This window comes from Carassius auratus, chromosome 24 (genome assembly GCF_003368295.1).
Source record: "Carassius auratus strain Wakin chromosome 24, ASM336829v1, whole genome shotgun sequence".
Lineage (NCBI taxonomy): Eukaryota > Metazoa > Chordata > Actinopteri > Cypriniformes > Cyprinidae > Carassius > Carassius auratus.
The window spans coordinates 8,376,462-8,394,393 of NC_039266.1; the positions used below are offsets into that span (position 1 = coordinate 8,376,462).

At 41.3% G+C, this 17,932-nt stretch overlaps 1 protein-coding gene across 2 annotated transcripts in view; it reads left to right on the top strand.

Moving 5' to 3' along the window:
* Positions 1 to 1,242: 1,242 nt before the first annotated feature.
* The window catches only part of LOC113042227 (neuropilin-1a-like), a 60,122-nt gene continuing 43,432 nt past the window's right edge, over positions 1,243 to 17,932 (top strand). Inside the window, exons 1-2 of one of the 2 annotated variants that reach the window (XM_026200887.1) lie at positions 1,243 to 1,855; positions 3,857 to 4,031. In XM_026200887.1, the coding sequence (XP_026056672.1) occupies positions 1,789 to 1,855; positions 3,857 to 4,031 (242 nt within the window). In that variant the 5' untranslated portion in view covers positions 1,243 to 1,788. The remainder of the gene's footprint in view (positions 1,856 to 3,856; positions 4,032 to 17,932) is intronic. The other variant, XM_026200888.1, reaches the window with a different exon arrangement.

Here is a 17,932-nt window from a genome sequence, read left to right on the forward strand (position 1 = left end):
AAACAAGTTGTGATATGATCTGCAAAAAAAAAAAAAAAAAAAATAGGATTGTTTTGCAAGAAACGTCCATGCATTGTAGTGCTATAGTGGATGGAGTGGATGGTGTAGGCGGCTCGCCGGGGCAGTCTCGCGGAACAAGGCAACCTCTCTGAGATTCCTCAAGAATGAAGCGCGCTTTCTTCCTTCTCTCCGGACCCGTCCCTTGTCCTCGAGCTCTCTGACTCTGTGGGCTCCGTCTGCTCTCGGTGTTTCCTCGCGGTGGCTGGTTGCTGTACAGAGCCGATTGAAGGATACAAGCGGAGCTGGAAAGGACTGACTGTGTTTGGAGTGGGAGACACGATCGGATCCGAAGCTGATGTTTATGAGGACCGTAGCGCAGCAGAGCACAACGGGCTGGGCGATCGTAGCTACTGTACAGGCTACGGGACGTTAACGGATTTGACAGCTTGTAGGCAAGTGCTGATTGTTTGTCTAAGCAGAAAGGATTCGGTTGAAGTGACCAAATGAGGACACCGTTGTGCAAAGCGAAGTCGATGCGACTATGCAACTTGTCCATCCATATACTGCTGCTGCGTAACGCGCAAGTCCCCTCGCTCAACGCTCCTGCTGATGGATGAAACGCGCGTTTTAACGCACCATGCAGCGTAAATGGTTGCAACATATTTCAGTGTGATAAACCCTTAAAGAAAAAAAAAAAACAGGTTGCCCCTATACGGACATATTTCCATATTTGTGTAATACATCCTCCTGTTGATCAGAATTGTGCAATATTGAACGAAGTTCTGGATTGCATTGTAACAACAAGAATAATAATGCATACTCATGCTGGTGGTCACTATAATGTTTCGTCTTTAATTTTGTGTTTGCATGCATGTGTACAAACAGGCTACGCAAAGACATGCAAATGCATACTAAAATAATATAGATAAGATAGAAGCGATTCATATAAGAAGCTATCGATTGAATAAAAAGCTGTGTTAGAATACGCTTTTGCGCTTTATTTGTGTGAAATATATACAGCGGCTTTGTGCTCTTCTCATTTTGAGAGCTAAAAGTGGCTGGTGTTAGTTATTTTATTGAATCTATTTATTTATTTTGATCAGCAACCCGTGCCACACTTCCACGGCGCGCGAGGGCTGGACAGTGTCTCGCAGAGGTCTTGGGCTCTTATACGAGAGGTTGGGCTCCGTATAGGTCGGGCTTTGCATATGTGTAATCAAACCAATGAGAAAGCCCTGCGCGTCTGGCACACGGCAGAGCAACACACTCTGGGAAGAAGGGAAGCGTAATTTAGGGGGTGTATCCCTTGTTTAAGACGCTGTTATGGCAAAGCCAATCGCCAGATGTTTGTGCTCCTCACTCAGATTTTGAGACGAAGCAGAACGCCGGGTTACTACGCGCAGGCTGATTCGCGTCTCCAAGCCACTTTTAGCCAAAGTCTATCTACACGCGGTCTCTCTCTCGCTCTCACTTTACGCACAGGATTACGCACGTCTGCTCGTCTATTTCGCGGAGCTGCAACGTCTTTTCTGTCATTCTTTAACAGGCTGAAGGGAATGGCCAAGGAGAGAGGAGCGCGGCTGGGAGAGCGCAGAGGAAACCAGAGCTGAATGGCAGGATGCACGCGACCTGAAGACGCACACAACCCCGCAGTTCAGACGCGCTCAGACCCTTTTACGCCTTCTTTTGGTTCCCTTCCCTGCGAACGAGAGGAATTACCCCTATACGACCATTGAAGGATTTTATTTTTTTCTTCTTAAATTTTCTTCAGAACTCAAGGAATCGAGGATGCATTGTGGATTAGTGTTGATCCTCTTCACGGGAATCTTTCTCGCCGTCAGTGCTTTAAAAAATGGTGAGTGTTGACTGAAATTCAGTGACCGGGGTGTTTCCTGACTTTTCTTAGGAATTAGATGGGGAAGCCTAAAAATGAGGGGTTGCGACTGTAGACCGGTCACCTGCTCTCACCTGCCGCCGGTTTCTGACACCGGAAGAGCGGTCAGATCTGTTAACCGCTGCGATATTCAGTTGTTGTTTTGCGCTGTACAACACACGCACCGACTGTGGTCAGATGTGTTCATGTGGTAGATATATTTTATAATAACTTCAAATAATAGCATTAATTTTTATCAAATGGCGAATATTTATTATATATATATATATATATATATATATATATATATATATATATATATATATATATATATATATATTATTTTACATTAATATTTTTACATGTAATATAATAAAAAATTATAAGATTATTGTGTTATATTTCTTAATACATTAAGCTAACCTTAATGTGCGTTCAAATATTTCAAAATATAATAAACTAAAACAAAATCTTATTTTAATATAGATTAACTACGCATTAGTTGAGTATTATCTTATGTTGTTATTAAAAAAAATAAAAATAAAAAAGTTATTATAAAGTGCTACCTAAAGTTTTCTGTTCGCCTGAAAAGTTTTGTGTTGCTGACTCTAATCTCGGCCACATTTGAGAGACTGCATTTGAACATTATTTCAGATAATCTGACGCCTAACTGTAACATTAAGGGTCTGGTATAATGAACTGCAGTCATTAATAATATCTGTGTCCCATTAGTCGTGTTCGTGAATAAGTTTGGTTAAGTGTAGGTGTAATTATCTTTATAAACTTCGGTAAAAGTGTTGTTTAGTAGGCCATGCTCGATGTTTTATCGTAATCAGTCCTGTATTTTTCAGTCCTGTTTGCGCACTCGTCCGCCTGTTTTGTTAATTCACATAAAGTCACATAAAGGATCTCATGTCTGTCCGGAATGAAGTCTAGAAGTCTTCAAGCGAGATTTCATCGGGTCACTTGCATGTGGTTTTGTCACTTCAGTTTTTATGAGCTCATGTGCAGATAATCATGTGTTTACTGTACAATTATGAATTTAAATAATGACTGAGCATTACAAATTCTGTTTTTAAGAGTGATTTAAGGGTCATGATTCGCTCTCAACAAGATTAACCTCGCACAAAATCATCTTACAATAAAGTTTTTTTTTTTTTTTTTTTTTTTTTTTTTAATGCAATATACTTTACTAACCCTTATTTAAAACATTTAGTTCGTTCTGTTTGCCTAAAATATCTTGAGTTGTTTTGGCGTATATTTTATGCTGGCAGTTTTTCATTGAAGCCCTTTCATATTTCTGTCTGAATGTGTTGTTGTTTATTAAATAAAAAGTTGTTGTTTACATGTAAACATCTCCGTTAGACTGTGAGCCATGTGGTGCTCCTTGAGTTTGTTTGTTGATGGATATGATGAAATCCAGTGTTGATCAGCTGAAAAGTGTTTGAAAGAGCAAACAGATCAAATATGGGAGACACACAGGTCATGCTTCCCTCCCACATAATGACATTAAATATAGGCGAAAATATCAAGCCTTTATTTAGTGCTTGGAAATAGGTCAGAAAAAACTAGAGGAGCTTTTCTCTGTTCTAGTGAATGCTTGGAGAGAAACGGCACAGTCATTCTTATGTCAAACTATACAGTAGTGGTATTGTATTATGTGTTTAAAAATAAAAAAATTCAGGACAGTGTCACAATGAACATGGAATGCATTTGCACCATGGGAAACCATGTTAAAACTGTTTTCATTTTCTCATCACTGGAAGTGCTCAGTGTATTCACTGTATATATAGCTGTAGCTGTGTATTGTTGGTTGGTTAACTAACTCGGATTGAGCAGCTGGGTGATCAGAAGGTTATTTCTTAAAAACCTTCTTCAGGTAGTTCCACACTGGGGACAATCTTCCAAAACACAGCATGGTGTATGTTGGTGACCAGATTTACTGCATGAATCAAAGTTTTCTCTTCTTTTCTTTTCTTTCAGACAAATGTGGGGACAATATCAGAATCACTAGCGCAAATTACCTCACTTCACCCGGTTACCCGCTGTCTTACTACCCGTCTCAGAAGTGCACATGGGTGATTACAGCTCCAGGTCCGAACCAGAGGATTTTGATCAACTTCAACCCACACTTTGACCTGGAAGACAGAGAGTGCAAGTAAGTGTTCAGTGTGCAGTATTTGGTGTGGAGGTGCGCCACCTGCTGGTGCTGCTTGAGTGTGTGAAGACGTTCAGCTGGTGTGGAGCAGACACCATCATGTGTGCTTGGCTTCCTTTAGTGCTGATTTCATTTACAGTTGGTTTTCCAAAAGCATTTATTTTTTACTTTTGTGTAAATGTGTTAAAAATAACACAATTTAAGTCAACACTTGTATGTGTTGGAGTTTGCCCTACACATTGTGCTGGCAGATGCCAAAAGGTGAAACAATAAGGTAGTTTTATATTTTAACATCATGATTCAACAATGACATGTGGTTTGGTTGGTGCAGCTTGTTTCCACTGAGTCCAGTCCTCTCTCTCTCCTCTCTTTCTCCTTCTCCATCCGTCTGTTTCCTTTGTTTGTGCTGGCGGTCTGAGGGATGTCATTGTACTGTCAGAGTGTGGCTGACTCTGTGACTGTATCCCCTCCACCCAGATAGTCTTCCACCTGGAGTCCTTTGTGTTCGCTGAATGCCGCTTATTAATGACACCGTTTATCAGGATCTTTACCTTTTTATGTCTCTGTAAACCTACAGAGATTTACAGCCCCAGATGACCCCGTGCTGTCTGCTCATAGGGGGTCCGTCTCTTCTGAGAGTTCAGGTTTCGCTGCCCAGAAACGACCAGACCCCCCTCCAGTCACAGATACGCATACGCTCGCAAATCTCCAACCAGGGGATACTTAGAGTGAATGGAGTGTGGATAGACACATGGTGAGGACATAATGAGCCCTCCTAATGAAATTATCCAGCACTGGTTTGCCTGTGTTCGAACAAGCCAAGTTAAAGAATGTGCATGTTTAGCTCCCGAGGCAGTCAGAGGATAGAAACGAGTTTAACGTGAGCTCTTTAAAGTGTGCTGGGAACTGTTTGGGATTATGAAGTTGTAGGGAAAGCAATTGAGGATTATCGAGTGCTTCTGGCCTTTGGTAATTTTTGCACAAACCAGCTTTTTTCTTTGCTGATTAAACCTAATGCCTTTAAAATCTATAAAAATATATTAGCTTGCTCCACCCCTAAAACAACTTTTATTTTTGTTTTTATTTTTTGCCCATGCAAACCACCAAATTAGCAATACAAACGGATTGCTAATGTCATTTTGTGCTTTGCTGTTTTATTAATTTTTTGTCTTTGCAGACATTTTTTGCCTTGATCTGTAACTCCGAAATGCTTTTTGTATAATTTGGTTTTGCATTATGCCTTTCCATGTGGTCATGGTTCATAAAATAGCAGTACCATTTAAGTGTAAGTGCTAACTTGAAGAAACACTCAGTCCCCTCAGTAGTGTGTTTTCTGCTAAAACTCTGCTTCAGCGCTTTCTTCCCCTCCTTAAAATGTGTTGCGGTTGTACCCCCCACCCACCCCCGCCCCCCAAGGCAGCCACTTGCATTAAATGGCACTATAATCTACCCACTTCAATCTATCATTTTAAATTGCTGTGGAGAACAGCCATTTAAGCAAATATAAAGTTGTTTAGTAATTTCGTTCGTGATTGGCCGAAAGTTATTGGCCAGAGAGATAGAAGCCCCACCACCTCTATCGCTAATTCAACTCGGAGACCAGATAGACATCTGTTTGGTGGATCTGGTTTCTGCAGATTAGGGGGTGTTTTCTTGACTCCCAGATTCAGCTGGACACACATTAAGGGCCTCGTGCATAATGGGAACTGTTGATGGCCGAAATGGCTTCTTTATCAGATGGACTGCCGAACGAGGGAAGCTACAACGCACGCTTCAGTGCGCCGCTAGCAATCTAATTAGCAACAAATGGAATGCACATGCTCAGCATAACATGTCCGTTATCAACAAAGCAAACAAGAAATGCTTCGTGTCCACTTGTGAAAAGAAACAGCTGCCGGATCAGAGTCAACACTGGGTGTTGCATGCATGTGATGATCTCTGGCATGTTTTGTTTGTGACTGGAAAAATTGACAGATTAAGAGAGGATTTTTTTATTTACTTTTGATTGTATATTTAGATAAATATGATTATTTTTATTTAAATTTTTTTATATTTAAATACATTATTTATTTTACAGTTTGACCAAATAACTGGATTGCACATAAAAAAGGGATGGCAGCATTGTAGGTTGTCACACTGGTGTATTTAATGTTATTAACGCAGATGGACTTCAGTGAGGTCATAGTGTGTCTCTGTGTGTGTGTGCACTGTGTTGTGTCAGAGGCCGTCCTCTCCTGATAACACATTCCTCTGACAGTACTATGAATCATTGATGAGCCCCAATCCGCTGACCAAACAAAAACTGGAAACATTTCCTCCCGATTGTTACATTCCTGTCTTGAAGTGGTGAGGGGATGCATTGGATGGAGGAATTGTTGAAACGTGGCAAAGGACAGAGTGTAGCTTTGCTCTCAAAAGGGATAAGCTTTACTGATTGAAGCAATATTTTTTGTACATAGTCATAGAATGCACAACAATGGCCGGTCTGTTTGGATTTGTGCATGTGTTTGCACTTGTGAATAGTCAAGATGGCATTCAGAGAATGCTTGCTTAATATTGGTCCCAGTGGAGGCCACTAGAAGGCCCTCGGCTAGTGTGAAAGCACAGCTTTGCAGTGACCATCCTTCAGCGCCGCCCTGCTGGGTCAGCCCACAAAGTGCCACATGTCCTGCGGAGAGAGCAACTACATCTTGGCTTTCCAAACAAACCACACATCCTGTATCTGTGTTGCTCGGAGACTGGGACAAAGCTGATTAGTCATGGAGACTTTAATCTAGTAGATGCCTTTGATTTAGTTATGGGTTTAATACTCAGTAGCTGCGCTACCATTCATTTGCTCAGATGCCCTGCTGTTGATTTGAAATAATGTTGTGGCTGACAAACGGAGGTGAGAAGAGAGAGGGTAAAACAGTAGATCTCACCAGTGTTTAAATATCAACACAGCCTCTGGGACTCTGGGATGGACTTGATCCATTGTTTGCGTGGGCTCCATTGGAGCAGGGGCCCATGAGTCTCCTCTCCCCCACTGAGAGCTTCCATAGCCAGGCTGGGAATGGCCGTAACTCTCCCTGCTTCTTCCAGACACCTAACGCTGGCCCTCTCCACTCCTCCACAACGAGTAAACACAGAGAGAGCCGTATGGCATGAACATTCATCAGCGGTTGTCACGGAAGGGAAAACCAAAGAAGTATGGAATGCAATGGACCTCCTTTCATCCTAAACGATGAGGTTTTTTAAAGGGTTTAGGGAATGCTTTGACCTCTGGGCTGTGGAGGAGGCTTGGGCTGACAGAGATTGTTTTAAATACTTATGGCCCCTGTTAACAGACATAAACACGGTGATCTGTTCTAAGGGATGGTCAGGGAAGCAATCGCACGATCAAAAGCGTGCTGGGCAAGGCACAGAGGCAGAGTCGAACTCAGTGCTCCTAAAACAGGTGTAACGCTCCTGTTTCATCTCACAAAGATGGCATTTAATGGTAGATGTGCTTTGTGTCGCCCAGCAGACAGAAAGCAGATCGTAAAGTAGGGGCTTTTGCCTCTGCACTGAGCAGTTTGCTGTGTTGGAAGGTTGTTTCTTGTCCCTAGACTGCTTCTAAATCACATTTGTTCTGGCTCTGTGCTGGATTCTGGGTACAGGGAAAGGAGGCAGCAGCTGTCATATGGAGCAAGAGCGAGGTGGTGTTACTAAAGCCATTCCAGACGGAGAATGAGACACAAACATTGAAAAACATACACAACAGTGCCCACATACTGTTGAGAATAGAAGATTTCAAAAACTGAGCTGTAAAAAGATGATGTATGTAATTTCTCTCCTGACGGTTGATTGCCTGCAGGTTCTGTGGTGCATTCAAAACATTGCTGTTTGTTTGAGAATCCTGACCAGTCTAACAGCAACAGTTTAACCAATGACATGAGTTTGGGGTGTGGCTATTAGTTGTTTTCACCAATAAGGTATTTTTGAAAAACCTGTTTGAAAACAGTTATTATTAGACCATCTAATGAAAAAGGCCTTCTAGAGGAGACCTCAACAATGTTGCATATTATGTCCAGTAGCACATCAGAGCTATGCTATCCACATTAGTTTTATAGTTCTGAAACAATTGTTGTTGTTCTGTATTTTCCACAGTCCCTAACCCTAATGCCTTTTTCACTTTTTGGCACACGTTTCCTAACCCTAACCTAACCCTAACCCTTATTTTCTCTTTGGCCCTCTAACCCTCTTGCATGACACTGAGGAGCCTAAGGTTGTAAAGTGCTCCGGCTAATGAGAAAGATTAAAGCGGTGTGTATATTCCTGCATGTGTGTGTCAGGGCAAGGGGTTTTCCGCCACTGAAGCGCTTCACCTTGGCCCGTGTGTTGGAAGGACAGGCTGATTGAAACTCTCTCTCTCTCAGTGACATCTGCTGTCCTCCCTGCTGTTCTGTCACTGGCTTGATTCATGTCCTCCTCGTTCTCTTGCGCTCCGTCTCTCTCTCAGAAAGCCTAGGCACTTCGCCGCTCAGCGTGAGCTTATCTATGAGGGGAGGAGAGAGTGATGGAGTAGGGAAGTAGGGAAGAAAAGAAAGGGAGTGTTAGAAAGTGAGTAGATGAAGAGGAGGCAGAAGGGCAGACAGGATAAAAAAGTGGAATATTAAATAGGATGTTTGAGTTGTATAAATGGTGCTTAGAAGAAGGAATAACCAAAATCAATTAGAAATTAAGAAAGTTGTAGCAAACCTCCACCATTGTTGCAGTAAAGCACAGAAGCAAATCTCAAAATTTGCCCACTGACAGAAGAACGATGAGAAGATTATTAAGAGAACCTGGCAAACATCTCTCCCACTTTCCTTACAGAACAGGTTTCCTGATATGGAAGTTTTTTTATTAAAACTAAAGTTTCAATTTTCTGCTGGGATCCATGAGTAAATAAGCTGAGTAAATCTTGTTTTGTTTTGTTCAAATCTTGTTGTTCATTTCTGTTTTGTTACAGCTCAGATGTTCCTAAATAGAGGTTTACAAATTGCATGATTAAAGAACAATTTGTTAATCTCACCTCTGGATTAGGATGTGAAGATATGACTTTGTAATGCGATAATCTAACATAAGAAAAAACGTTGTAAAGGAAAACTGCATTTAGATAGCTTTGAGGCCATATGTATTTTAGTGCACACCTAAAAATTTTAAATTTAAAGTCACAAATATTGATGACTTATCTTGCATGCATGGACAGGGCGAGATGTTTCAGTTAAGAGGCCCATATATGGAATCCGAGAATTTACGAGAAACACACAGAGAGAGTGAAGGAGGGATAATTTCCATTGCTCAGGAACCAAGAGTTGAGGTTCTCAGCAAGACTGGTTAAAGATCTGTTTTGAGACAACCTGTTTTTTTAAGATCCCCTAGAGAACATCAGAAGGGCTTATGCTTTTAACTGATGTGGTCCTGTTGGAGAGCTAATGCACTGTCATGTCTGCACATGCTGGCCTTGTTTAGTTTGCTGCCAGAGCCGCAAATGGCCCTTTATTTTTGATTGATGGGGCTCCTGCACAGCTATAGTTCAGCCCACACTGCACTGAGCTTAAGGGACCAGTTGGACTGGGATTTAGGTTTGACAAGGTTCAGCTCCACTTGGTCCCCATGTTAAAATGGCAAACTGCGTTTTTCAGCTTACGTTTTTTTTTTTTTTTTTTTAGGCTGTGAGATCTTGTTTTAAGAACTTAACTTTCATCTCACTATCATTGGTTTGCTCCAGTTTAGGTGCAGCCGAGGGCTGTCCATTTTCATTTTCACTGCGATACTGTTGGTAGTGACTTTGATGGCTGGAAAAGAGACATTGATGAATGGGGCAAAGGCTCTCTGATTGAGAGCCTTTGCCTCATTCGCCTGCCCATTTTGTTTGCTTTTCTCTTGGCCTTGTCTTTCAGCAGGCTGGTGTTTATTTTAGGGGAATTGTTGGAGTGCGAATGTGGTACTTTTCTCACACTATAATTCACAATTAAATATAACATGTTCCAAAAGCAGCAAACTGACCTGTTTTTAAATCAACCCCTTGGTGAGATGTTTGTGGTGTTGTAATGTTTCAGCCTTTATGCCAGCTTAAGTCTATCAGTCCCTCCTTACCTTTCCTCTCCTCCAGTTTCCAGCAGGTCTGCTGGTCATAGCATGCATACTGAGCTAATTATCTTTCAAAAGGTCTCCAAGTTGGCAGTGGCAGTGTGGATTTTTGAATGGAGAGGTCACTTTGCCCTCCAAACATTGGCATCAGCGCTTTGATCAAACTGCCGCACGAAAAGACACCACACATATGCGTGCACACACTTTGATACAAGCACATTGCCCAGGCCACAGCAGAATGCACAGGAATTGCAATGGAAAGAAAACAACACACCACCTGGCTGTCTCAGTGTGTGCCCTATGGAGTTTGTAATTCCAGGAACTTGCTTTTCTTTTTAAAGATAACGGAAAGGAAGGAGATAAAGTGAGAATGTACATGATAATAAATTAGGACACAGAATGAGTAAGGAAACAAATTGCGAAGTGTTGAAACAAATGTCTCTTTTTGAATTATCTTTTGTGCGTCGTCTTCCTCTTATGTAATCTGAAATCGGCATCTAAAGGGTGTGTGTCCCAATTCCTTGTCTCACTGTTGACCATGACACTGTTCCCATGAGATATGATGCTGACTTGGTCAAAGGCAGCACTTTGTAAATTCCCTGCCCCCATCTGCTGTCTACATTGTACAAGCCTGCAGGAAGGGGGCAAGACACGCAAGGAAAGCAAGTTAATTGAATTACTCCCAGTGCAGTTATATGCACAGTTTTCCTCTAAAAGAAACACAAGACATTAGAGGAAAACTTCAAGTGACCCATGACGTAGACCTGGGGGACCTCCCGCTCTCATCCATGAGCCTGTAGCACAATCTCTCTCAATCTGTCTCTTTCTGTCTTCCTTTCTCTTTCCCTCATGAATGCCACCCACTGGTTTACCTCTAGTTGACCCCCTTAAGTATTCTGTTAATTACTAACTTGAGAGTACATATTAGACTGCAGTATGCATTTGGGACAGAAAATTTGGTAATAGTTGTTTTCTTTACAGAAGCTCATTGTCTCATTGCACAGTCTTCATTTGTGCCTGATTTTAACCCTACTCTGAAAGTCACTAGAGGGCCTTTTGCACCGCTTTAGTTCCAGAACTAAATGTACAGTACTAAAATACCGGGGCAATTTTGTGCAGTACTATTTCCCAGTACCATTTAATGGGTTGCATTTAAAACGACCGTGCGTACTAGGATGTGACAGAAGCCAGTCGACAGTGACACTATTGAATTGTTATGTCACAGTTTGTATCCTAATCCTAAAGAGTAGGAGCTAATTTGGTTCTTTAAAAAGGCAGTCTGGTACTAAAACCGCACCTTGTTCCTGCGGTGCGAAAATGCCCAAAAGTGGGTAGTTCCACAATTAGTTCTGGTACTATGAAAAGGTTCCTGCGGTGTGAAAGGCCCTTAGGTCATACTCTTGCCATCAGTTAAACACTATGCCAAATTTGATTTGTGGGTTATTTTATTGAACAATGCATCAGAGATACATCTATAATAATTGTCTGTTTTATTTGGTTTTTGTTGTTGGGATGGTGACATGGGTCAGACATCCTAGCCTGCGGGATCTTGTTATATACAGGTATCTCAGAATAATTAGTATTGTAATTAGCATAGCAAATGGTATTACCTTTAAGCTGACCCTGATTATCTTTGCAGATAATAGGAATGCATTTAGCCCTCATTAGCGGAGGCTCACTTCACCCTTTACCATTGCAGAATCAGCAGCAGCCCAAAGGTGCGAGACACTGGTTGAATGGGTGCATTTTAGGTGTGTGTGTGTGGGGGGGGTATTTTAATAGAGGATAGTGCACATCTGCCCTTGACCCCCACCAGCCACCTTCCTCCCTCAAACTCAATCCACGTCTTTTTCTATAGCTTGACTTTTCATCTTCTTAACCATGGACCCATCTCCAGAGGGCTGGGGCCACTCTGGCTCAGTAATAATACCCCCTATCAAATGTCAAGGTGGGACAAATGGTGGCTATTCTCTTAGTAATGGCCAGTGAAATGGGCTCCTGACAAAGACCGAATGAAGACCTGTGTCCCTTGTACACCATATAGTGCAATTTCTTTTTCCATTGTCCTGTTCTTGTACTAATGGGGATTTTTGTTCGCTCTTTCTCTCCAATGTACAACAACAGAGACTATATATTATTTAAATTGTATTTTTAGCTGAATACTATGCAAACATTTTATATCACACAGCACTAGTTCTCAAAACATTAGACATCAACACGTCAAGTGGTGACCTAACCCAAAATTTAAGTACTGCCTTAGATGTATGGTTATGCATTTTGTAAAAAAAAATAACAAAAATAATAAAAAATATATATTCCTCCACCATGCCATTGCTACACTCTAGTTAAACTTTTGAGGAGAAGTTAAGCCAGTTTTAGTGCAGTTCCTCATCATATCCTGTCAGTGGATGACACACAGATATCCATCCTGCCCTGCTGGTTGAATACAAAACTTCCTCAAGCTCCTTCATCTGTGTTTATATTGAGTCATTTGGGAATTGTACATTAGCGAAGAAGTGAGACACTCCGATGTAGACTAACTGAGCTCTGTTCTGTGGCTCGCTTAGTGTATGTGTTTCACTTAATCAGTAAATGCATATTAGCCATTTTGCCTCCTGGGCACAACTCTAATTAATTGCTCTTGCTCCTTCCTCCAACGAGAACAGGATGTTAGATTCTAAATGAGGGCATTTTATGGTCTAATATGCCTTCTGTGTTTCTTCGAATTCTAACCCATAAAGCTTTCTGTTTTCCAGCAAAATTGCTTTAATGGATAATGACAGATGATGGAAAGAGGGGAAGCATAATTGTTTGCTGACGTGCACTGTTGTAGAGGAGAATTAATAATGTAGTGGTAGCACAGTGGCCTCTTTGTCTTGTGGTCCTCTCTGCTTTTTCCTGGCAAACATAAATCTCCAACAAGTTTGGATTTGGTTAAGAGGAAGAACAAGTGCTTGTCTCAGAGTTGTAAACAAAAAACTGGAAAGCTTGCTAATGGTGTTTCAATTTTTAGCCAGAGCAATCTTGTATCTTATGGTATACCTTTTCTGCATTTACTGTAGCCTCTTTCATCTGATTATTTGCCTATTATTGAAGACTATAGTGAAACTGCTTGTAGTGCAGTTCGCAATAATTCCCTCAAAATACTGGAATTCATTAATTTGATTGTTGGGAATCTGTGTCTCTCCGAACAGCCTAATTAGCAGTGCTAATGAAAGCAGACACGCTAAATCCATCAATGATAATCATAATTGCCATTTATGAAAGCGTGTGGTGCGATCTCCTGCACTGCACCCATTCAAAATTGATTAGCATCTAAAAATATGTCTCAAAGATTAAGCATGATGCTTAAGACCTCTCTGCAATTGTGGCCACTGGGGCTGGGTTGGAGTAATTTACTCTCATGAAACTGAAAAGTATTGAACTGCTTGACATGTCCACACCCTTCGCCAGCCCTACACCACATGCACTGTGTGCCACCCATTATTAAATGGTTCTACTCTAATCACTTGGGTTTAGGGATGAAGGGTGGATGTTTGGATAGACACATATGTCACTGGGGAACATCAGGCATTCATTCTGATGTTGACAAGAACTTGGGAACAGATCAGAAGACAAAGTCTATTTGAGGTCAACAGCATACATGCATTTTGTAAAAGTGTTTTCCCACCTGAGATTAAAGGGTTTTGAATTTGTATAAAGACCCCCTGTAGTGAATCCATGCATTTTTGTAAGATAAATATCCAGATTTCAAATGTAGTAAACTGTTTTTTCTCACTTCTGCTGACTGTATGGAACCGAAACTATACTGTATTCTTTCGAGACAAAGGATAATGTAATTCTTAACTTGTTTCAACCAGTCAAAAGATATAGTAAAAAATAAACAAAAGCACCACTAAGCCGTTACTCAGTTATCATAAAACTCAGGGCTAACTTCTTAGCCATAGCCTCAAGTCATGGGCCCTTCCTCTACACACTGCAACAGCCGCATGTAAGCTAATAACTCCATCAGGGAGTGTTTTCATTCTCTGTACTATTGCAATGGACTCTGGTCCCAACCCCATCTCCTTTTTTTTTTTTTTTTTGTCTGTCTCACCAACATTTTGAGTGACAGCAGTGAGGTTATTATCGTTCCAAATGTAGCTAGTGGCTGCAGAGCCCATTACAGAAGGATTGGTTAACGCTTGTCACATACTATGGAGAACGGTGGATCGTTATGGTGAGCGAGCTGCTACCTTGTCCCCTAAAGGCTGAGGATGTTAAAATAAAAAAAAACCCAGCTTCCTTCATAGGGAATTTTAACCTTGTTCGACATGGGCATCTTTGTGACAGTTTGTTGGTGTTATTTTTTGCACATGATGTTTGGGTCAGAGTCCCTCAACAGCTTTACTTGTTTACACTTTCTTGAAGACAACGATGACTTAAAGATCCTCTCAGCCATCTCCATCTCAAAAGATGAAATAAAAAAGAGTGATTGTTTTGAAAAGGGCACGTCAAACCTCATCTTTCTCTATGGCGATGGGTAAAGTGTATTGCTCTATTGTAGACCACGCCGAAGATTGGTGTCACCTCTGTCATATTTATTTATATGATTATGGGGGGTGTAAGTAACAGACACTATCAAACCCTGAGTCTGCAGTACATTTTTAGCTTGTGGTTGATTGTTTTAACCATTCTGAATTGCGTAGCCATTACTATCCCCCCGGACTGTCTTGTCTGTTAACATAGCAAGGCAGTGAAGTGAAGGTCTCTGAGAATTAGATTCATCCTTTTTGTTTTAATTTCCCATTTGGATTGGTAGACTATTTTCACCACTATTATGGTTGGATGTGTGTGTGAGTGAAGGGGCTTCAGAGACTTCATGGAGGTTCACAATCCCTAACAACAGCCCAGTGGTATAGGCCCAAAGATTTTGTAGAATTGAAGAGGGCAAAGATAGACAGAGAGAGGAGGGGAATGCATTAAAACAATCTGTTCGCTGTCTCTCCCGGAGTGGTAAAATGAAGCAGGCGGAAACCAGGAGGAACGAGGATATGGTTTAAGTCCTGGGGCAGGTGGAGAGGTGTCTGGTCTGAGAAATTGGGACTGTATACTTGGTGAGAATGCTTTACACCTCTCTTCTTTGCTTCAGGGTCCAAATTCCATTTTAAAATCGGTCCCTGCTGTTTTTTCTTGATCTGTTAACGGCGAATTCCGTTTCGCATTTTCAGACCCCCGCAAGTTCCCAAAGAAATAGATTATCAAATACTGCTCTCCACAGACCTCTCTGGGAAAAAGTCTTGTAAAGTCTTGAATGTAAAATGGCCTCTGCAGTCAATCCCATAATGCCCTGCACATGATTAGCAGGGCCAAGTTGGCACTGAGGATCCACTGAGCTTGTGGAATGGTATGAAGCTGTGCACAGTCTGTGTAGATTCGTTTTTAAAAACAGAGATGAGAATGTGGCTAGAATGTTTTTTTACCTGAGCAGCACTGGCCTTGAGGCGACTACTGCAGTTCCATCTGCATCTTATTCTAATACCTCCCACTCCATCTTTACAAGGTCCATCTGTGTTAGGGAACAAGTGCTGTGCCTGACTAAAAAATGCAATAAACACGATTTCTGAAGGTGCTAAGACTTTATGTGCAGGCAGGAGAAGCCTGCTGTTTTTTCATAGCCGCAGCAGAAAGGATGTTTCGAGGAGAGCTTGTAGTACAGTATAATGTTACCTCCGTTGTGACTATGGTTGTGAAACGGTGACTGTGATTCTGTGACAGACTGCCGAGATCCGATAACACACCTTTGATTCTCACGGCACCACTGAAGAGGAAACAACTTCTTAAACCCCCAAATCTTTGGATGGATAACGCTTGCATCAATTTTTCAAAGGTCTGGTCACGCTTGGCTTTACCTAGGTGGGATTTAAAGTAGAGAGAAAATCTGTGCTTGCGTGTGTGTTTCTCTCTAGGTGGAGGTATCATTCAGCAAGACATAAGAGCAGGGAGAAATTACCAGCTGAAAGAGGAAGGAGAGAGAGCAGAACAGACAAATCTGAACAAGACCGATGCTCTCCATCTTGAGCTTGAATGCTACTGTCAAAGATCTTCACACATTACCGCACCAGAAAGACCAATCCAGAACAAAATCTGATTTACGACAAAGTGCACTCCCTTTTTTAAAAGAGAGAATTTGGTTAGGATTTTCCAGCAACTTGGTCTCACATCTGCCTATAATAATAATGTGTTTTACTCAAGTACAGCATGTTACTGAAACAGTATACTGGTTGAAACTGGAATAACATCCCTATCAAACAAATTGAAAACAAATCTTACCCCAGCAATAATCTAGGCCTAAAATCTAAAAGAAAGTTTTAATCCCAGTCCTTACCCATCCCAAACAAAGGCCCTGTCCCGAAAGTCACCTTAAGTTATTTCTATTTATGACGTGCTGAGACAAATTTCTAATGATTTTCAACAGTTTATTTTCACGTCCAGTGTAGAAGTCTTTAGCTGATGTGGCACGGCGCCACGCGACAACTGTCATGTCTGCTGTAGACACGGTGTAAGGAGATATGACAGATGCTCAGTATCACAGACAAACATATGATCTTGTAAAATGTGTGGTAAGTACTGCCGCTCCATAGTATGAATGAGTAGTGTATTCAAAAGCGGGGTGGAATCACGATGCCGTCTAAACATTGTGATATCTATCAGCCATCTGCAATGGACAATGGCATCGTCTATCGGCCCAACCCTACTGTTGGGTAATGTGGATTAGTGTATTCCCAGCAAAAGGCCATAACATTCTTATTATGGCTGCGAAGAGACTGTTATGAAACATTTCACAAATGGGATGAAATGCATAATTTGAGGCCTAAATATCAGGTTTTTCTGCCACTAGGAAGGAAAGTAATGTCTATGTCGAGAACAACCATTCTATCAACCAATCAGTTTCTTGTTTTAGAGTTAAGGCTGGGGCCTTTAAAAAGATTCTTACCAAATAATGTTATCCCTCTGTGTTTTAGGGATCGAGTAAGTCTAAGTTTATTTTGAGGGCAAAGGATGTTGCTCCAAGAACATGTTTCGACTTGAGTACAAGGGTCTATGTCCAAACTGCACCAAAATGTTGTTGACGGTCAGCATAACTATCACTCTAAGCATTTCTTCTTTTCATCTTCCCCTCTTATCTTGACAAAACAGTCTATCAGAACAGCATTTGGCCTAACTTAAGTAAGTCAAGCTCACCAGAATGCTAGGCAAGCCAAAATGATGACAGAAAACAAAAGAAGTCTTTGGGAGAGTTAATGCCTGCTTTTTATGGCCTCTGTGCTGTAAAGGCAGTTAGTAAAAGCATAAGTGCATTGGCAGGATTCCTGTGTAAATGTACCATGATGGGGCTGAAGGTAGACTGAGGTCTCCTGCTCAGACTGATAAAGAAGAAGAGGAGAACAGAGCGTGTTTGTGTGGGTGCAGAAGTGCTGTTTCCACAGCTGGCCTTGAGAGGAAGAGGGCAGGGAATGAAAAACAGAACAGGGTGCAAAAAAATGGCACCAAGCACATAACAGTAGACCCAAGCCAAATAGAGTGAGGTCATAGCTCTGCAAACGTCATCTGTGAACAACAAAGATTCTGTTTATGTGTTTGCACATGGTTTTATTTGTATTGTGTTGATATTTGTGCCACTTACAAATAAAAAAGGCAAAATACTTAAAAAATAATAATAAATTCAAACAATAAACTTTAATCATTCAAATATTTACGTGACAGTAAAGTTAGTGTTTTGGACTTTGGACTTTCTTTACCTTTCAGTTTCAATGCATTTTCAG